General features: G+C 49.7%; 1 protein-coding gene across 1 annotated transcript in view; it reads right to left on the reverse strand.

Moving 5' to 3' along the window:
* LOC142575852 (uncharacterized) overlaps nt 1–21,886 on the reverse strand; it is a 265,876-nt gene that overhangs the window by 66,417 nt on the left and 177,573 nt on the right. Inside the window, exons 2-4 of the mRNA XM_075685551.1 lie at nt 5,213–5,263; nt 1,710–1,790; nt 838–891 (exon numbers count right to left, since the gene is read on the reverse strand). Of these exons, the coding sequence (XP_075541666.1) occupies nt 838–891; nt 1,710–1,790; nt 5,213–5,263 (186 nt within the window). The remainder of the gene's footprint in view (nt 1–837; nt 892–1,709; nt 1,791–5,212; nt 5,264–21,886) is intronic.

Genomic DNA, 21,886 nt, shown 5'->3' on the forward strand with positions numbered 1-21,886 from the left:
GGGTCGAATAACTTCCGCGCCAACAATTTCAAGACGACCAATTAGGTTCAAGAAAGTTTGCATAAGGAAGCCAATTAACCCGACGTTGTGAGCCGGAAGGACGAAGTTCGTACAAGTACATCCACTCCGCGCCGTTTCCATGCTGGCTTACGCACAGCCACAACGGCTGCGCAGGCGTAATTCACCGCCAGATTTTCCTCTTAGTATACCCCTTCTTCTGAAACTCGAGGCGTTCGAATGCAGCTTGAGTGCTTTTATGTTTTTTTTTTTTAACAGCAGCGGTCGGACTGGTTCGGGGAGCCGAGGCATGGACCTTCGTTAATGGCGCTGGCGACTATCCATATTTTTTTTATCATTATTTAAATATCACATAGCACGCAGCTGCGTGTACTGTACCTTATGGCCAAATGAGCGCTGGTTCTCCGGAGCGTAACGGGAAAACATTGTTTCTTTTGAGAAACTTTCCGTTCACTGAGGACTTGCGGGCGATTTGTTTTCTTGCACTGTTTCTTCAATCAATTTTTTTTGTATGAAATTTGTTTTACTACAAATGACCGTGCATGCGATCATTAAAAGTTCCGCTTAAGAAATGAGTGGATATATATATATATATATATATATATATATATATATATATATATATATATATATATATATATATATATATATATATATATATATATATATATATATATATATATATATATATATATATATATATATATTAGCGGCTGCTGACAGCAGTTCGTGTACAGCTAAATTAGAGGCCAGCGTGTCGCGAGAAAATTAATCGAGGGGACGGCGTGTGTGCGTTGGCGGGCAATAAATTCTTGTTACCTTCGTTCGGCGTGTTGATGACTTGCTCCTTTTCAGGTATATTCGCCGTGGGATCTTCAGTGCAGCGAAAGAAAGAAAGAACACCGTGTATCTAGATTAATTACCAGGAAAGCAACTTCGTTCGATAGTGACATCACTGCTGAAGTTAAATTAAAGTTCTGGTGTTTTACTCGCCGTAACCGCGATATGATAATGAGGCGCGCCGTAATGGGAGACTTCGGATTAATTTTTTTGCCGGCTGGGGTTCCCTTCAGCGTGCACCCAATTCACGGTACACGAAAGGGCTTTTTCTTCTTTTTCCTTTTTTTGCATTTCGTCTCCCGTCGAAATGCAGCAGCAGCGGCCGGGATTCGATCCCTCGCCCTCGCGCTTAGCAACCTAACGCCAAAGCTACTACGTCACCACGGCGGGTGGCGCTGAAGTGAATTATTCTTTTAACATCCATTGTATCTGTGTAAATGGAAGAGAAGGGGCTGGCAACTCTTGCTGATTTACCAACAACGGTGCGCTCTTTTCTTTTTCCATTTTTTTTCTCTTTTGGCACAAAATTTGATAACGCTGCTTTCTAATATTTCCTTAAGACATCTGTACAATGAGCGTAAGGCAAGTCAGCACTGGTAAGGTGCTCGGGTCAACTGCCAGGGCTTTTTTTGAATCGGCCAAACAGCGTTCCGTATGGACAAGGTATCAGCAAACGTGAGCAAACGCTTTGAGTCATTTTTTATTTTTTGCTTTATACTTTCCAAACTTTTTTTTTTCAGTGTGTCCTACCTAGGAAAAAAAATACCTACAAACAAATCGACAAATGGCAGAGCCCGCGATTGATTCCGCCATCTCCAGGCACAGGCAGAAAAAAAAAAGCTATGACGCACCTTTCGACGTAGGGTGCACCACGTGGGGCTTTTCGTCCAGCGCTCCCGACCGTTGTGTCCGGAATCCCATGTCACCTCCGGCTTTGCAAACAAGTCGATTCGAAGGAATAAACAACGATAAAAACAACGTCATCCCTCTAGTACGTGCAATAAAGAGACAACCGGGAGAAAGAGAGAAACAAAGGGGCAGAGGTAGGGAGGTTAACCAAGGACGTGCTCGTTTGGCTGCCCTACACTTGGGGAGGGGGGGGGAGAGAGAAATAACAGATAAGGTAGAAAGAGAAGGAACTTAAGCAGAAAGCACTACAGCTGTTTGGGGGGAGGGCATTTGCCTTGTCTTCATTTCCGCGTTGGTGCGCGCCTCAGGTTTTGTACTTGCAGTTATTCTGGCTATTACTGGGCACACCTGGTGGAATGCGTTCACCCAGCGGCAAATTTGACCAGTGCAAACATGGGGGAAGAACGTCGTCGACAGTAGCTCCAGGCTGTTCCTAGGACGTACTATTGGCTGCGTGCATCAAGCACTTCCGTATGAAAGGCCTCTCTACCGAAAGTCACTGGAACCTGAAGAGATAGCGCAACCTTCAGAGCACCCGCAGGTAACGCTGCGCCGTTCTTGTTAGATTGGGTCACGTAATGCGTCCTTCGGGCGGCAGCAGCTCAGCTGTGTAGCTTCGCTTACCGCGGTTTATGCTATCGCAAATCGACAAAATTTTTGTGGTCATTTAATTAAAATACGCGGTGCTACATCTACGATGCATGCTAAAAAGTTGTACAGGGCGGGGTGGGGGTATTCTGTAAGAGTACACTTAATGGACTGTCCATTTCGGCCGCTGCTGATTGGCTAGGGCCGCTCGTCTCCTCCTCGCTCGTACATCTACATACAACCAGCCAATAAGCAGTGGCCGAAATGGACAGTCGATTAGGTAGACTCTTACAGAATTACAGAATACCCCCCCTCTCCCCCTCCAGGTATGTAGGATCGTAAATTGTCAGCCAAATCACATGAAGCGCGACCGCGGAAATATAAGATGCGAGCACTAATCTGCGCTACACTGTGTTTAAGGCTCATTGTTAATGTTCAACTCATCTATACGTCGACGGCAGGCCCGCGTCTCGCGTTTGTCAAACTATTCACCGGGTTACTCGTCGCTAAGTCGAAGATTAGTCGACACGCTGCGAAAGCGATAAATAACAGTTGTCGCATGTTAGCGCAAGTCAATCCACACGGCAAACCGAACGTGACACCGGTGCGACGCGGGCGCTTTTTAGTCGACTAGAAATCAAGTGCTGTCAAGCGTCGTTTTCAAACTGCGGCTCTGATTTTTTGTTTTACTCGCATACCGATCGAGGTCAACGAGAGTTTAAATAACCCGCGGGGCTGTAGTGCAGGAAATGCATGCGTAGTGACAGCCGTGACAGCAGAGTTCTTTTTTTTTTCTTTTGTTAAGCCCGGCACTATGTGCGTTTTGTATGTGTGTGCCTTGTTTTTCTTTGTTTTTTCTTGATTTCATCCGTAACTTTAGATTCTGTTCTTTGTCAACCTCTCCAACCTCTCTAACGCCCCAAAGGCCCTGAGGGTAAATGAATAAATAAACGTTCGGCTAGTTTCAAAACAAGGTAAAAGCAAACCGCACCGTGAAAGTCTGGTTGTAAAGTAAAAAAAAAAAAGGTCGCGTCATAGCTGCGACTTGCGGTAAATGACGCAGGCATTTCGCTTCAGCGGTACGCAACACTTAATGCGGCGCTTCCTTTTTCTTTTTTTTTTTCAAACTTTGTCCGTAGAACCGTTTGCTTCTCAATGTCAGCTGTCACTGGCGTGAGTGAATTTCTCACGTTTTGTCCGGTAAACCATAGGTCACGGCGCAATCGCTCTTTTTCTTTCACTTTGGCATTGCAAAAAGTACTTCAGAAAATAGAAATTAAGCGAGGTAGTAGTACCCCCTTAAAATGCTAGCTCGCACCCCCACCCCCCTCCCCTCCACTACCTCGTCCCGGCGGTTGCTGCACTCGAAAGCTTACCGCCTAGCATTTACTTGTTTCTTTTTTATTTGCAAGAAATATTTACTGTCCCAAACGACAGAAAATACGAAATCCATCCACGTCAATCGCTGGCACGAGCGGTGATTGCGACCGATTGCTGCGCCTATACGCGTCCGCGTGACCGCGAAATGTTTTCTTCGCGTACGAAAACAGTTGGTTCGCGGCGTCAAACGTAGTTGGTTTGCGCGTCTCCACTGTGTCCAGGATCAAGCCCTGCTTCTCCCTTGCAAAACCGCTCATTATGTTTGAGGGCCCTGCTTTATATGAGAAAAGGAGGGAGGAGGAAGAGAAAAGCAGAAGGCAAGGAGGTTAAATATATGAGAGAAGATGTCTGCATGGTTATCCGGGGGCGTAGCGTCACCCAAGACAGACACCGCTTTACGCTGGTGTAAGTTCACCCTGGGGTGAATGCAGTCCCGCGAACAGTATGCACAACTATTTCTGTATCTTTTAAAATTAAATTACAGGGTTTTACGCGCCAAAACCACTTTCTGGTTATGAGGCACGCCGTTGTGGAGGACGCCTGAAATTTCGACCCCTTGGGGTTCTTTAACGTGCACCTAAATCTGAGTACACGGGTGTTTTCACATTTCGCCCCCATCGAAATGCGGCCACCGTGACCGAGATTCGATCCCGCGACCTCGTGCTCAGCAGCCGAACACCGTGGCCGCTGAGCAACCACGCGGGTTTTGTATCTTTTACTGAATGTTCAATTTTCAGTGGACTCTTGTCTCTTGTTAACCGACGCATAGAGCTTTCTATAAGATTTGCTACGCAGAAACCTAGTGTCATATCGTGTACGTGAGCTGAAATCATTGCGATTTAGCCAGGACGGTAATGGTGGGTAATTTTTGTCTAAATTTTGTCCTTCTGGCTTCAGACTTCTTCGGTTCGGTTGAAGATCCATCAATTTCAAATGAAGTAATGCGTTATAAAGGCAACAATTTGCAATGGTTAAGCACAGTGCGCGGAGACAAGTTTGCATCAGCCGTCTAGAAAAAAGATATTACTTGGAAATTTAGTGGAAATTTAGAAATATAAAGCGTAATAAATACAGCTACAATAGCGTCTCAAACCACAAGAACGCACAAAAAGAAAACAAAGGCAAATCCATGTACAACCCATTTTTCTCACAGTAGCGGAACCGTATGGCAGGACCCATAGCCTCCGAAATCGGGCGGCACACGCAGCGCGCGCCGCCTGATTTCGGAGTCCAAGTCGCCACCTACCTTCTATTTATGCGCTTGTTTGAATAATGCGTACGTACGTTAATAAATAAATAAATAAATAAATAAATATTACAAGCAGTAGCAGCAGCAACAGCAAGAAAAGAAGGAGGGGGATAGGGGGGGGCGGGGAGGGGGGAGGATGGAGGCATACGAGAACAGGCCCAATCGCAACTAATTTTCTTTTCCTGTCTCCCTGATAAAGAACCCCCCAGGCGTGCCAACTGCACTCACCGTTCGAACGAGGTGCGTGGCGTCGACTCGCAGTGGCGTCTCCCAGCGGACCTGCACGAAAAAGAAAAGAAAGATCGGTAAAGAATGAGCACACACACACACCGACGAAGAAGAGGCGAGTTGCAACTCCGCGCACGTTTCTTTCGGAGTGCTCTGAAATCGGGCGCCAAGCAACAAAAGAACAAACAGTCGTTCCATCTGGGACGGTAATTTAGAAGAGTTAATGAGGTAGCCACGGGCTAGGCACCGGTGCCCTAACGTTACACGAGTGCAGCATCTTCTCCTCTCTGAATACGTTAAGTGGGGCGACGGGGGCCATGTGTGACGCCAGAAGCGCGGAGAGATTCCTATATCGTTATTTTCTTTTAAGGCGAGTCCTTGTTGCTCCTTCCTCCCACTTTCCGGGCGCTGTCTTGACGAGTATAGTTAACAACTTGGGAAACACGGTGTACGCGCCGTAGTAGACAACTTGCTTGGGCCGCTGGGAGGTGTGCAACTGCGCGCGTACCGCGTCACGAGCGTTTTGGTCATTAGCGTTACTTTTGCATAGCGCTTACTTTAACGTCTGCACAAGCATCGAAGAAAGCTTCGCTGAACAACAATTTGCGTGGGATCCGCCCAATTCTTAGTCTCCCTCTCTCTCTCTCTCTCTCTCTCTCTCTCTCTCTCTCTCTCTCTCTCTCTCTCTCTCTCTCTCTCTCTCTCTCTCTCTCTCTCTCTCTCTCTCTTTTTTTTTTTTTTCTTTTTCTTTTTTTTTTTTTTTTTTTACGCTCGCCGAGTTTAGCGCTGGCATTCTCCTGAGACCGACCGGAGTGTGCGTGAGCCCGAGTAGACAGTGGGGCTAGTTAATTAAAAATGAGATTAATGAACGAGTTTTAACCCCCGCCAGTCTCCCGTTATTGTTATAACGAGATTATCGAGTATATCTTCTAAAAGTGCGTCTTCGAACTTGCGGTGCCCCGCATGCCTACGCGTTGTTCGGGTTAGGCATTGAGCATCGTTGGTTAGGCGATAAGCCCGCGACGAGAGGAGAGCACCAAGCGTACGGCGTGTATAGGCGAACGCCACGACCGCCCATCGTGAGGAGGGTAATCGTTTTAACGCGGTAGCGCTAAGAAGCCCGTGTCGCAGGAAATCTGGCGTCGGCGTCCCGCGTCTGGCATTTGAGCAAAAATATCTTCAAACCACGCATACCCAGACCTTCCACGTGACGCAAGGAATCGATTGAACTAATTGAATTTCTCAGCCGAAATACGCGGAAAATTGTAAACTACGACTTACACACAACCTAGAGGAATGGTAGCTCTCGGATTGTAATTTGAATATGCGAGAAAACGTAATTCCGTTACGCGAAAACTCAGACCCCCTTTTCCAGCGTTTCTACAATATATAGACCGGAGATGGTGTCCGCCATTTGCGCACGCCGGCGCGTAAATATCTCGGGAGTCCACGGAGCGGTGCGCCCGCTTCCTTGAAACACTTCCAGATGGCGCTCACCTCCGCCGCATCGCGGCCCACGCAAGCCGCCTCGCTTCTACCACAAAGCTCGCCTTCGTGCATAGCGTTCCCGGCCTGCGTTTCCCGGTAAGCATTACGCTTACATACGCTCCAGTTGTCGGGAAGCGTGAGAAGCAGTCAGGGATATTTGAATGCAATCGCTTTCCACTCTTAAAGGCGAAGCTTAAGCGTCCTCCTCGTTTTTTTTTTTTTTTTTGTAGCTCGCACATTTTTTGCTTCAAAAATTTCAAGTTGGTCGTGCGCCGAGATAAACGGCTCGCTACGAAATCTACTGTTTGAATTTTCCCCAGAGTTCGACGCGAGACGCCTCTCCCCACACTCTCTCCAACTTTTGTTGCCGGTGTCTGCGGAGATGCTCGTGGGAAAACCGTTGTCGTGCTTTCTTGTTTATTTTCTTTGATTCTTTCTGAAAGCCCTAATACAGATGATACGTACAGCACATACCACACTTCATACACATGTGCAATCGCAACGCAACATACAGACTCAAGGTATATCGCCCAGACTAGAATCTCACAGACACAGTTAAAAGTTCCCACGTCGCACGGGATGGGACGCACAGGAAGCCCTGGTCCATGGTCCAAATACACATTGTAGCAAGAGGTGCCAACTCTGAGCCACATTTATAGTGCGATCATTGGGACGGTTCTTTGTAGTGCAAATAGATTGAAATTGCAGATTAAGCGGGAAATTGGCGGTCTGAACCCACGTAAGTCTTATTAATGCTGCTAAAGGTTTAGTGAGAGGCCAGACCGCTAGAGCCCAGTCGTCATGTTCGTGCCCATTGAGTGTTGCAACGCGCATATCGGGCATGCTCATCTTGATCCTAGCGGTCGCTTCCACCTTCCCAACTTTGCGTTGTCGACGCGAACATTTTTATCACCGTTGAGTGCGCCGACTCCATAGTAGCGCAAAGTTGACTCGTGCCCGGCCACACCGCCTTACCCGCTTGCTGTTATCGCCCTTATTGCCATGCTCGGAACACCTTGCGTTGGGCGGTGCACACAGAAAGCTCGGCTCGAAATGGCGACTTGGTCTACTCCACGTCGCCAACAAACGGATTGGTCTGCTCCAAGTCGCTCGTGAGCACGGCTCAAAATGTCCGAAACGTGCTTCTCGCTTAAAGTGCGTTGCGCGCGCAATCCCACGTGAGATGGCCGCGCGGAAGGACCGAAAAATGGCACTAATGTGGTGCGAAGGCGTTGTGACTCGGTGGGAAGTCGTGTCACGTGTCTGCCTCACGTTCCGACGAGACCCGCGCAATCTGTGTTTTTTTTTTCGGGAAAAGGTACCCCTCAGGTATACAGTGCTAACACCGTACTAGACATTAGTACTAGATATACGAGAACCATATTTTGTGTCTGTGTGCGGACCGTGGAACGAAGCACGTTCACCTGCTGATCAGAAGAAGAAAAGAAAAAAAAATACTTGAAAAGACGTGAAAGGCTGCATGACATGGTCGGGCATGGCGAGCGCCACACTTTCTGCGCCAGTCATGATAAAAATGGTAATAATAAAGAAAGGCAAGCACTGATAAGCAATAATGGTGAAAGCGCAAAGGAATATCGTATCAATGGACTCGGCAAATATTCTGTAGCAATGTTGACATTGAGGCTAGCTTGTGCAGACCGAATTTAGTTGCGTATGTGGGTGTTTTATTGTCTACTGTATCGCCTTCTTAGTACTCATTTCTTTTTCTTGCTGACATTTGCCATTGCAGGGCGGTCCCCTTTGCCTTTACTCCATGTCGAAAAAGAAAATATTCTAATGGGAGCATGCGTTGTGACGTCTTATGCCTTCAAATGGCTGATGAGGAATTAATTAGCATAGCTCGGACGTGGTCGTGGCTAGAAGACTACATATATAGTTCGACCGAAAGGTTGTCAGCTATGCGCATTCATTGTTCTTAATAAGCTGCATATATACGTTGAGCTAATCAAACTCATTTGGAAGTAGGTGTTCGTGTCTGCTTGTCGTTAACCCTGTCTGTTTCTATTTTTTTTCTCTCTTCGTTTGTGTGTGTGTGCGTGTGCCCGTCTGAAAGTTCTTGAGCTTACTTTTTTCGTCTTTGCCTGTCACGCTACCCCCACTTCATAACGACTCTGGAAAAATAGCTTGGTCGGCGAAAGCCGCTGCAGAGAGCCCCCGTTTAACTGGCCTTTCTCCCCGACCGCAGAACTCAGACACTGTTTTGCCCGGTGCTCATGAAAGGAGAGCAAACGAGAAGAAGCGAGAAGACAGATAAGCGCGACGACGACGACAACAACGCGCAAGGCCTCCCTTTGGCGGACGCCTTTACTTTCGCTTCCCTGGCTTCTGCAGACGCCAGCCTGCCATCAGCGGCGCGCGAAATCAGCGGTTTTTTAACGCGCGCCGCGACGTAAGGTGAGGCCGTCGCGAACAGCTGTCGCGCGTCTGTCGGACACCGCAAGCCGTGATGCAACGAAGACGCTGCGTAAGGGCCCCATTCTTACGTTGTTTTTTCTCTCTTTTTCTCTTGCGGGAGAAAAGGGGGGCGAGGGATTTGCTCTGATTTTCGTATGATCTGCTCTTCATTTGTGCCTATACTGTTTTCTGTTTTTTTTCTCACTGCCACGTGTTTTCTGTTCGCCGGGCCCAGCTTCGTGCGCCTTGTTTTTTTTCCCCCTTCGTGCGTTTGCCATTTGCTGTTTTAGATATTGCCAATCTATTTTTTTTCCTGTCCAACACAGTGGTGGGGAAAATGTACGCCTCTTCTCAACAAGCACTAGCGTTCCTAAAATAAAAACAGCAGACGCGTAAAAGAAAACAGCAGACCCACTCCTATCCTTGTTCTTCTAGTTTTTTTCCCAGAAAGCTAATGTGTTCAGTGCAGCCATACGCACACTAACTAGACATCGCCTACGGCAATATTAAGTGCTTCCCTTCCTTACTTCATTCCATTCTTTCTCTCTTTCTTTCTTTCTTTCTTTCTTTCTTCAACGTCACGTGGCAGTGCGATGCCCTTGGGCGCGCTTTTAGTTCGCCATTGCGGACACGCCTTGTTACCCGCGTCGGTCGTTCCTGCGCATATTTTGATGCAGAGGAACGAAAGTGTCTTTCGATACAACGATCTCATCCTCATTCGCTCCCCCTCCTTCCCTTCGAACGCACGCCCACCCAAGCTTCGAGCTCTGCCCAGCCGTTCCGTTCCTTTAGCGGCGCTCAGGCACCGTACCCTTCTTTCGTTTTTCTATTTAGCCTTCGTGGCGGACTTGATGCCTCGTTAGGTCCGCTTGGCGGCCGGCCGAGGGGCGGCTACATTTGCCGGCGCGGCCCACAGGGCTCGTTGGGCACCGGTCACGTACGTACCGCGTTTTCCCGCGGTCACAGCCCAGGCGTACACGCGCATCGCCATGAGAATATTAACGCGCCGGATTTCGAGTCCTCGGGGTAGAACCTCGGACGAACGTTGTGACCCCCGCCCCCCCCCCACCTGGTTCTCTTTGGGAGCAATTGGAGCGCTCTAGGGTAGGTCGCTGTTCGCCGAGATATTGCGCCAGGGGTCGCGTTCCTTGTAACGAATTTTTGTTTGTTTGTTTAGGTTCTGTTCATGTCGTTGCAACCGCCGCCCTGAGGGTCGTTGGGAAAATAACCCGCTGCGGTACAAGCCGGCCAGGACGGAATCGTCAAATAATAATTAAAAAAAGAAATGTGAGAAGAAAGAAATGTCGGCGAGTGATCCCGGTTACAAGTTCCATGTGTGACAATCGTTCCGTGTGACAATCACGACACCGCCATTATCTTCAATCTGCTTCCGTGCAAACGCGTTTGCTTGAAGCCGGCGGTGGAACTTAATCAAGGACTTTTCTTTTCCTTCGCCATCGCGTACCCCGTACTTTTCGCTCCGCTGTCGTCACTGTCATGTGTGCTCTGGGCAGGTAAAGTACGTAAACCGGTGGTAAATACTTTATCGTGTGCTTGTACCACCGTGAAACTACGTGATAATAATAATAATAATAATAATAATAATAATAATAATAATAATAATAATAATAATAATAATAATAATAATAATAATAATAATAATAATAATAATAATAATAAATGTCGTTCTTATACTTGAAAATTTTGACGGCCTCGAGCGACACTCTGTTGCGTGTGCCGAGGTATGCGTGGCCGGCAGGAGGTCTGGACCCCACTTCACGCAGAGTCAGAGACGAGGAGAGCTTTCTCGGCGAAGAATTCTTTATACAGTATGTACAGGTTGGCGTGGATATCAGGAGAGAGACCAACCGAGCAGCTCCAAGCTGCTTAAATAACACTTCCCGTCCCCAGATTCCCCAGACAGTCCCTAAGGACGAACAGTTTAGAGAGAGAGAGGGTCCGGGCCACCTCCGTGGTCCCAACGCCGCTTTCAGTGGCCGGCGCCTCCGGGCACCGCGCTGCGCCGTCAGGCCAATCTGGCGGTCGGTCGGTATGGTGCGCTGGGCAAGTTCAATGGCCCGGCATACGACAAAGGGACCACTCTGCAAGGCAAGGTGTTGAAACATAGTCCTTGGGTGGTCACTAAAAGGGTTGCCCCTGGGCGCCGCCGCACAAAGGAGGGAGGGGGTGCATTGCTGCCCGCACGAGGAGGGGCCGAATAGCAGTCGGTGAGCCGGCGGCCGCTTCCGTAGTTGACGCCGTGCAGCCGCGAGGACACCCAAGCCGTGCACTTAGTCGTCGTGTGCCCGAAGCGGGCACCATGTGGGGATGAATGATGCCTCCACGGTCGACACACCACAGCACTGGCCTCCCGTCAGGCAAATCCCAAGGCACAAACATAACAGCTCCTCCGCCGACGGGGAAGATCTCGTACGGTGAGAAGTCTCAGCTGCTCGACGGAAGAGATCTGCTTCGCCTCCTATCTCTTGATTTTCTCCTAGATCACGTAGAACGAAACCACTGGCTCGGCAGTGCAAGCCGTACTCCCCAAGCGACCAAGCTGGCATTGAAAGTGAAAACTCCTATACATGTACTTCGTTAACTTCTGGCAGTCACACAAGTGCTCTCGCTTCTTCACAAGGCAAATAAACAAAACTATACAGTTGCAGTCAAAATAAATCTAGTACAAGCTGGCAAGATAAACTAAAAGGCGCGGCTTAAACCATCAGCATTGGCGTTGGCCGCTCCCTTTCGATAGCGCACGCCGAAATTCAGTTCCTGAAGGGCTAGACTCCACCTTAACAATCGGGGATTCTTGCCTGACATTTGAGCCAGCCACTTTAGCGGGCAATGATCAGTCACAAAGACAAATGTCGTTCCGTAAAGGTAGCAGGCTAGGTTTTGAGATGCCCAAACAAGGCATGCACCTTCTTTTTCCGATGAGCTACAGGCCTTCTCTCGTACTGTGAGCTTTCGGCTCGCGCATAACACTGGGTGCCCTTCACCATTGTCACCCTCCTGACACAACACAACCCCAAACCCACGATTGCTTGCATCGCACTTTACAATGAGGGGTCGGTCGTGGTTCGGTGCACGCAGCACGGGAGAAGCCGAGAGAGCCGCTTTGAGCCCCTGAAACATGTGCTCCTTGGCGTCATTCCAAATTACTCTTTCGAGAGCCGATTTTCTTAAGGAATCGGTAAGTGTAGCCGCTAGTTCTGAATATTGGTGAATGGGACAGATCTGATCTTTGGTTGTCGCATTCAGCTTCCTGTAATCAATGCAAGGTGGTGGGTCTTTACCCGGGACCTCTACAAGAATGAGCGGAGAAGCATAAAAGCTCTTGCAAGGCTCGATTACTTTAAGTTCTAGCATCCGCTCAACTTCTCGTTTTAGCATTTCCTGCTGTCTCGGTGCCGTCCTGTAAGCTCGTGATTTCACTGGAGTCTCGGATGTGAGTTCTATGTCGTGAGCGATCAGCTCCGTCTCTCCTGGATTTTGAGAAAACAAATCCATGTTCCCTTCTACCAGGTTATTTATATCAGCCAATCGCATGTCTGTCAAAGCTTCCTGAGACGCAGCTACCCTCATCACATCTTCCGCACCCGTAATTTCATTCATTTCACTTAGGCCCGAAATTTCTGTCGCCACTTCCTCCGTCACGTTGAGAGCCAAATTAACTGTTTGCTCCTTAATGAGGACCTCACTCATCACTTTTGCTAGCATGCTATCTAGTGAGCTAGAGCACGGCAGGACAAATAACCCGTCGACATATTCGGTGTCCTTCATCAATGCGCTCTTTAACTTGGTTTGACTGGTTGTTCTGCCTGACTGCCTAACAGCCTTCACCTCTGTATTTTCTGCAATCTCTCTCTCATGCTTAACAGTCTCTCCCTCACTACTCACAGATATTGAAGGGTTCTCTGGCTTAATTTCGCACTCATCGCCGAGTGTATTGCTTACTTCCACGTCGGTATCCCGTTCTTTCATTTCCAGCTTAGCAGCCAAGGCACGCGCTTTAGATGTCGTTAGAGCCGGAACGCTACCCTCTACCCAATCTTTACCCTGGTCCCTCAGTAAGCGATCGGTGCGGTTAGAGAACAAGTAAGTGTACTGCGGCGGCAGCTTGTTAGAAACAGCCGCCTCAGCACACACTTCACCGAACGGCCCGCTGAGCACCACATCTGCGACCGGAAGGCAGACACTCGTGTCCTCTAACATAGGCTTTATCCAAGCGCATTTGCCATTGTACTGCTCCTGCTTCACATAATCTGGGTGCACCAAGTCAATGGTTGCTCCGCTGTCCCGCAACACGTTACAGTTTTTCCCATTCACCTGCAGTTTAGACAGGTGCGGTTTGAGCAGCTCATCATTAATCTGCGTGTCAGAAACGTACGCGAACACAACTTTTGGTTTGCGGCAGCCGACAGCTATGTGACCGGTTTCGTTGCAATTAAAGCACGTCACCGGCCTCCGTTCTTCGAACAAGCTCTTCTTTGAACGTTTCTCACGAATCTCTCTCTCTTGTTCCCCTGCCGGCTGCTCGTGAACCTTCGGCTCCACTTCTTTCGCAGCATCTTTCCCATTACTGGGCCTAGCTGTACCCTCCCAGCCTCTCTTTTCCCTTGCACTGGCGATCGTAGCCTCCTCTTTAATTCCTCTGCGTGAGGCATACTGATCCGCCAGGTCAGCGGCTGACTGCACCGACTCGACACGATCTCTGTCTTGGATCCAAAGTTTCATTGCCTCCGGCAACTTTGAATAAAACTGCTCCAAGGCAAACACTTCTAACGCCTTTTCGAAGCTTCCAAAAGCTTTGGCGCCCTTTAACCACTCGGCCAAATTTACCTTTAACTCATAAGCAAACTCAGCAAAAGTCGCGCCCTGCCTTTTGTTCAGACTTCGAAATCTCTGCCTGAATGCCTCTGCTGACAAATGAAACCGCTTCAATAGGCTCTCTTTTACCTGATCATAGTCGTCAGAATCATCCGCAGGCAACCTCGCAAGAACATCTGCTGCCTCGCAGGGCAACAAACTAAGCAAGCGCCGCGCCCAAGTGCTGCGAACAAATTTTGACTTTTCGCAAGTTCTCTCGAAATTTACTAGATACAGGCCTATGTCTTGCCCAACCTTGAAGGGCTGCATAAGTTTAGATAGATCATAAAGGTCATGTCTACCTGCTCCCTCTGATTCCGGAACCACACCTGTCTTTCTCAACTCGACTTCAAGTCGAAGTTTCTCTATCTGAAGCTCTGTTAGCTTCTGCTCGTCCGCCTTGCGCCTTAGGATTTCGTTCCACATTTCTACGATTTCCTCTTTCGCAAGATCCGTGCTCTCAATCGCTTCAATGATACTTGCTTTCGTCATTTGAAGCTGAACTTCAACGCCTAGCTCCTCGCAAAGGGATATGAGCTGAGTTTTAAGCAACCGTTTGAGATCCATCACGGAACACTGGTGTGACAATGCCTCGACCTCTACCCAGAAGTACCAAAACACACGCTTCTGCGGCAGGTCCCTACCAGCGACTAGGATTACACCTCTATCCAGTCAGCCTGGTCACTCAAAAGAGCAAAGCCAACACTCACCAGCCCTAAGCTGTCCGTCCCCGTGATCTCGGTGTGCTGTCGTCCGTCATACTTCAGGCTCGATCCCACCGCTCGCCATCCAGCTGTTGCGTGTGCCGAGGTATGCGTGGCCGGCAGGAGGTCTCGACCCCACTTCACGCAGAGTCAGAGACGAGGAGAGCTTTCTCGGCGAAGAATTCTTTATACAGTATGTACAGGTTGGCGTGGATATCAGGAGAGAGACCAACCGAGCAGCTCCAAGCTGCTTAAATAACACTTCCCGTCCCCAGATTCCCCAGACAGTCCCTAAGGACGAACAGTTTAGAGAGAGAGAGGGTCCGGGCCACCTCCGTGGTCCCAACGCCGCTTTCAGTGGCCGGCGCCTCCGGGCACCGCGCTGCGCCGTCAGGCCAATCTGGCGGTCGGTCGGTATGGTGCGCTGGGCAAGTTCAATGGCCCGGCATACGACAAAGGGACCACTCTGCAAGGCAAGGTGTTGAAACATAGTCCTTGGGTGGTCACTAAAAGGGTTGCCCCTGGGCGCCGCCGCACAAAGGAGGGAGGGGGTGCATTGCTGCCCGCACGAGGAGGGGCCGAATAGCAGTCGGTGAGCCGGCGGCCGCTTCCGTAGTTGACGCCGTGCAGCCGCGAGGACACCCAAGCCGTGCACTTAGTCGTCGTGTGCCCGAAGCGGGCACCATGTGGGGATGAATGATGCCTCCACGGTCGACACACCACAGCACTGGCCTCCCGTCAGGCAAATCCCAAGGCACAAACATAACAACTCATCCCAGGAGATCAAGAAGCCCGAAAGCGCTTGCGAACAAATACAACCACGCTGATTTCCTTCATTTTGAGGAGAGTAGTGTGAACTGACAGTGTGCTAGATATTAGGTTACAATTACGTGAGCAGCCAATAGTTGACTCTCTTCCTTCCGGTAGAGGAGAAACACGTAACGAGAGAAAAAAAAAGAAAACTACTGCAAACGCAGATTCCGCAAGTAAGCACTGAGTTAAGCCATCGGCAACAGGCGGCCGGCATGGGCTCCATAGTTCTTATACACCTCAGCGCGCTGAACGGGACAAACGCAAACGAAGTGCGGACTGTGAAGCAAACTTTGTCCCTCATAAGGCAAGAAATATAAGAGAGCCGGAAGAGAGAGGAAAGTGGGGAAGAAAAAGGCAACAAACACGCAAAATACAAAGCGAAAACTGGGCGACGATTTATGCACTATCACAAACGCGATGTAAGCGCGATTATCGCGGAATTTGCAAGCACGCAGTCGGTGACGCTATACTCTCCTATTGGATTTCGCGTTCCTGTCGCTTGTGCTCGAGAAAGGATGCGACATTGTATTTCAGTGGTTGTTACCGAGCCACTGCGCAATTGCCGGCAACGACAGCGCGGATGAAGCTGCTCGCTCGGCTCATCAAAAAAACATCAGCGGCTGCCTAGACCACTCTCAAGAACGGATGCTGCGCGGCAGCTTCAACCACTGGCACGCCACATCGCGCCACGATGGAAGTCACCGGGTTTCACCAACCCACGCTTGCACTCTCTCGACCCGAGCTTGCGACTTCGCCTCTCACCTGGACTCTCCCTCCGCGAAACAACTTCGCTGTGTCGCGTGTGGTTGGGCGCCGCATTTACGAATTCCTATTCCTTCCTACTGGGAATGACGAACAGTGCCGCGTGCAATTTGTGCGGCTGCGATGAGACTCTGCAGAGCACCTTCTGTGTCGCTGCCCATCATTTGACGCTCAACGACGTACTCTAGAAGATAAAGTCAGCCTATTAGATAATAGAGTGATCTCGGAGGAAAGGACCCTGGGACCATGGCCTGTGCATTCTTGCATGCGAAAGGCCGCAAAAGACCTTCCGCACTCATTGAAGGCTACTGGACTGTACGAGCGCTTGTGACAGTGACAGTTTCTCTGCAACTGACCCTGTGAATGATCGACTCTTAATTATATTTCTTCTCTTCCACTCTTATTTATTCTTCCCCTTCTCCCCTTCCCAAGTGTAGGGTAGCCAATCGGCCACGTACTTGGTTAACCTCCCTACCTTTCCCTTTTAATTTATCTTTCTCTCCTTCTCTCTTCTTTCGCTTGTGTGATTCGTAGGCAAGTTTTGCTTCCTGAAATCTTTCCTCCTATCTCTCCCTTCCAGCACATTTACATATTGCATTTTTCACTATAAGGTGTGGCTCGCAGTCAGCGCTTCTTCCTTCCGTTTAATCAGTCTCCCGCCTTGTTACTCCGTACCCAGCTGCAGCCGGCGACGTCAGTGCCATATTCTAAAACGCACGCGGTCTGGGCTAAACCGCGGAAAACGCGCTTACGGAGGACCTTGTTATTTGCAACAGACGTCAACCCTGCCACGCACCTTCTCTCCGAGCCTCGGAAAGTGAACGCGCGGGAGTCGAGAATCCGTGCTGCCTCGACCGCTGCCTTGACGAGCTCGAAAGGCGCCGGCCATGGAAGGAGTCCTCGCGCGTTGGTCACGGACAGGCGCTGACCTCGGCAACGCCGTGGCGCGTGAAATGCGGAAAACGGAATCGAGCGGCCCTCAGTTGCCGCACGACACGGAACCTGGCCCTTTCGTCTGCATTGTCATCTTAATTTCTGCTAACACCGTATACCCGCCCATGTTATCTATTACGAAAGTTCAGTAGCTCATATTTGGCGGAGAGGACGATACCATGCGTAGAGAGATTCTGCGAACTTTATGGCAACACATACATAGTATCTCTAGATATAAGACTGTGTAAATAAAATTTTATGAGGAATGTCTTTTGGTGGATGTATGTCCCCTTGCCCCTCCCCCAGTACAGGGTAGCCAACCGAAGATAATCTCTGGTTAACTTCCATGTCCTTCCTTTGCCTTTCTCTCACACACACTTGCTCTGTTACGCAAATTTCACCGCGTTTTCTTGGTGCAGATAGGAAGCGATGAAAGACGACACAAACTTTTCACTGGTAGTCGTGCCAGACACAAACACACGATGGAGGTGCTACCGCAAGAGATATTTGCAGATTTCCAAGACGGCCGGTTGACTGGATGCCTCATGTGTATGAACGTCAGTCCTTCCTGGAGCTTTTGGCGGCCGGTTGTTATACTGCGTGTTCGCGTTGACAACGTATATGGAATTCCGTAAAACGCTAAAATTTCGTGAACCAAGAGAACAGTGAACATTCGCGGTGTCTAACATTCGCGGCAGGAGTATCGCGGTTATTTTGCCTCGACGCACTGCTTTAGTTGCCGAAAGAAAGGGAAAGAAAGAGACGGTATTTTAAATCTGACGAAGCATTCAATTAACGCAATTCAACGAAGTGGACGCGAAATAGAATGCCTTCCCGATCTTGCTTTTCTCTTTTCAATTAATCCACCCACACGGCCATTTTCAAAGCAAGAACAAAAGTTTTAAACATGACTTCTTTATCTTGTTCTCTCTTTCTTTAGTTTTCTTTCGCGTATGTTGTTCGATGTACGCTTTGTCGCGACAAGACGCTCGCGCGCGCGCGCGCAGTAACGAAGAGAAGAGACAAACGAGGTCAGCCAGACAATAACTTGTCCCGCGAGGCTCAGACGAGCCAGGCGAGCTCTTTGATCGAAACTGATTGGGGCCGTCTCTTAGAATTCGGAGCGTGTACTGAAAGTTTTCGGTGTGGAGGACAGGCGGAGAGGAGGGAGGCTTCCTTTTTTTTTGGGGAGGGGGGAGGGGAACACATCGAACATTACCCAGAGCACGAGAGTTCCTCCGGCTGCTTGGCCGTTTTGCTTACGTGCTCGCAACCGTGGCGGTCCGCTGAAGTTCTCGGCGTGCGTGCTCACCGCTCGGAGATGGCGCCATGTCTTACCCGCTCCACCTTTTGTCAGAAGCTGAACGGGACTTGTCTCTGCGGCACTCTGACAAAAGGACGAGCGTCGTCGTCCCCCCTATTAAAGGAACCTAATGAGGCTGGCTGGCCCCCGTCTCGGCTCCGTGCCTTAACTCCTCCTGCGGCTTGCGCGAAATTCTGAATGCGCGCGCTTCCCCTCGGCGCTCACGCCATTACGCGCCCAGGGCCCGAGCATTTGCTCTGCGAGCGGGCACGCGACTTTCGTAAGAGCGCTGCTTTGTCGTCTGACCTTTCTGGCTTGTGTGCAGCTTTGTCTTAAGGCACCCGCAGCGTTAAAAGGAAAAAAAAGGAAGAAAGGAAGCGTGCGCCACGCTATTTCTTTCGTCTTATTTCGTAAGTCAGAGGCATGCTTGAAAATAACGGCCCGCACTTTTTTTCTTTCTGGCAGATTTAACTTTGATTTAAGATTTCTTCGATCTGACGTTACGGCGGCTTGTCCACCACGCGGTTTTTGTCCAGCTTCCTTTTGTTCGTGACTCTCTTTGTGTACCGTACGTGCCTCGAAAGACCGGTCACCCCGCTGGAGGAGACGAAATAGCTCGAGGCAAACGTTAGCTTGCTTTGATGTCTTGAAACGCGCGCTGCACGTCGAATATTTCTCAGAGAGTTTACCTGCACAGAGCAGTTGCTGTCAAACGCACAACACTCCGAGGTCTTTCTTTCTTTCTTTCTTTCTTTCTTTCTTTCTTTCTTTCTTTCTTTCTTTCTTTCTTTCCTTCTTTCTTTCTTTCTTTTCGGCTTCAACAAGAATCGCGGGCTCGCCTGCAGGGCCCAGTTCGAAAATAGCCGGCCTCGAAGTCCCTATAGCCCCTGCTTCATTTTACATTATTTATTGTTCAACTCAGAATGGGTCCAACAACTCAACGTTTCGCGCTTCCGCAAATCGTAGCCGTAGGCCGCAGAGCGGTCTAGCCCGTATGGGCGGTAAATTATTCCTGCGGGCGACTGCGTAGCCGGCTTATTTCACGGTTCACCCGCTACTCCTGAATCGAAACGATGCGGCGGTACGATATAACCCGCGAGGAGGCGAGCTTGAAAGAAATGAAGGCGCAATTAATACGAACCCCGATGGAATGGGTAGCCCCGTTCTCTTTGCTGCGGATTGTTCTGCCTCCAATGACGACGAGAAAAAAGAAAATAAGCGCATGGACGAGTCTCATTAAAAAGATCGGCCGGCTAATTGCTCATCTTCTCATACCTTGCGCTACCGGTTTATAGCGCGACCCGCGTCATATACCCCCCTCTCACAGGCATAGCTGAAACGTATGCCGGAACATCGTGATTTGAGACGTATGAGCCTATATTTAGCGCACGAAGAAGCTCTGTGTTGTAGCGGCGTCGATTATTCCCCGTTATGCTCGCGTTATGCTTCCCCGTTACCGCAGTCGAGCTTAGCTGTAAACTGGTTGAAACCCTCGCAATGCATCGAATGCAGGGCGCGTAACGACGCAGATTAGGATCAATAGAGTAGCGGCGGCAGGTACGTAAGGACAACAATAAGAGCGAATTGTTCTCACGATTTGGTTCAGTCGCATTTGTTGTCTTCTTCGCTGCGATTGTAATGATGATGTAGTGCTTAACCTGCTTAATTTCTAGCGGTAAATGATTATTTATTAGTATCTTTCTTATTGTTATAGATTGTTGTACTTAAGCAAAACGTGCACAACCTGGTTGCTTCAACCAACTACCAGAAGGCGTTCTCTCACAAACATGACACCGTCAAAGGACGACTCGTGACTCCTCTCGGTATGCCCTTATTTTAAGCATCCTCGCACCCTCGCAAGACCGAGAATAGTTTTAGGCCATTCAGTAGAACTGTGTTTCGTCGACGCTGCAGTTCCTCGCGTATAGAGAGAACGAGAAAGTATACAGCTCCGTTTACGGCAACCCGACGCCAGCGCGTCGAGTCATAAGTCGATCTTGTACCCAGTCCGACCGGACCGCGTTTACACGCATCTTGCCCAAGCGGGCTCGGCGAGTCAGTCAGCCCGTTGAATGTGGATTGACCGAACTCGCCTCGACGCTCGAGATGGCTCGGCCCGACACGTTAGCGTTTACGCGAACCCGACGACCTGTTGGAGGCCGACTCGACTCGACTTCATCGGCTTCATATAAAGGTATAGCTGGTTTTGCGCGAACAAGGGCCAGTGGAGCATGGCTACGCTGCATCACGCTGGGACGAAAAGGAGAGGCGGACTTCAAGAGAACCGAATCATGGCCTAGTTTGTATGCGCTGAAAGGCATATTTGCTGCAAATAAGACGCATGCAAAAATGAAAGACACATATAGGATAACACGAGAGACCGCGTAGTCGTTGATGTACCTTCTTCTGTTTTGTGTGCGTCTCACTCGCGGCAAATGCGTCTATCAGGAGAGACGGAGACGGGGAAGAGAATGGAGAGAGAGAGTGGCTCACGCTCCGTAATAAAATCTGGAGTGGTTTGCCTGGCAGCTTGGCTAATGGGCCATATATACTCCACGCCATATGTACTCCAATGATGTGACGCACAAAACGACGACAACACACCACAGTCGCACCACACGTGCGTGGCCCGGCGCTCCCAAATGTGATCGCAGTATATCTTGCTGGGCCCAGTGTCTCGCTTTAAAGTAACCAAAGTGTCTACGTACCGTGGGACGCGCCGTTGGGGGCGACGAACTGAAGCAGCCATAGCCAAGCGCCTGCTGTCTCGCATGCAGAACATGCGCAATGCTGTCAGCAGGTTCATGTGAACAGAATGTCCACACGCGCGTGAATACACGCGTGAACACGCGCAGCGGCAAATCGCGAGCGCGAATCACCGTGAGGCACGCACCACCGCCCCACGTTTCGGTCCCCATCGAATAGCGTACTGTCAAACAGTGACGCCGCGAGATCGTCCATTACATTAAATTATGGGGCTTACTGTCTCTAAACTTGTACGGTACTAGGTTACGAGGGACGCCGTGGTGGATGGCTTCGGATTAACTTTTTTTACCAGCTGGGGCTCTATGACGTGCACCCGAAGCACGGTACACGAGGGTTTTTGCATTTCGCCTCCATCGGAATGCGGCCGCCACTGTCAGGAATAACCGAACCCGCGACCTCGCTCTCGGCAGCGCGACGTCATCGTGGGCGATGGCATTAAGCGTGGACGCTGTAACGCCCACCGCCGTGCCGGGCGCGAGGTAGTCCATGGCGAAAAATGCAAGGCTTATAGACGACGCTACTAAATTATCCTCTAAGTTTCCGTACCCTTCATTTCCTAATGCGCCAATTGGCTTCAAGTCTGCTGTGGCTGCACTGCTCTCGCCTTTATTTTTT

This window comes from Dermacentor variabilis, chromosome 3 (assembly GCF_050947875.1).
Source record: "Dermacentor variabilis isolate Ectoservices chromosome 3, ASM5094787v1, whole genome shotgun sequence".
NCBI classification, from domain to species: domain Eukaryota; kingdom Metazoa; phylum Arthropoda; class Arachnida; order Ixodida; family Ixodidae; genus Dermacentor; species Dermacentor variabilis.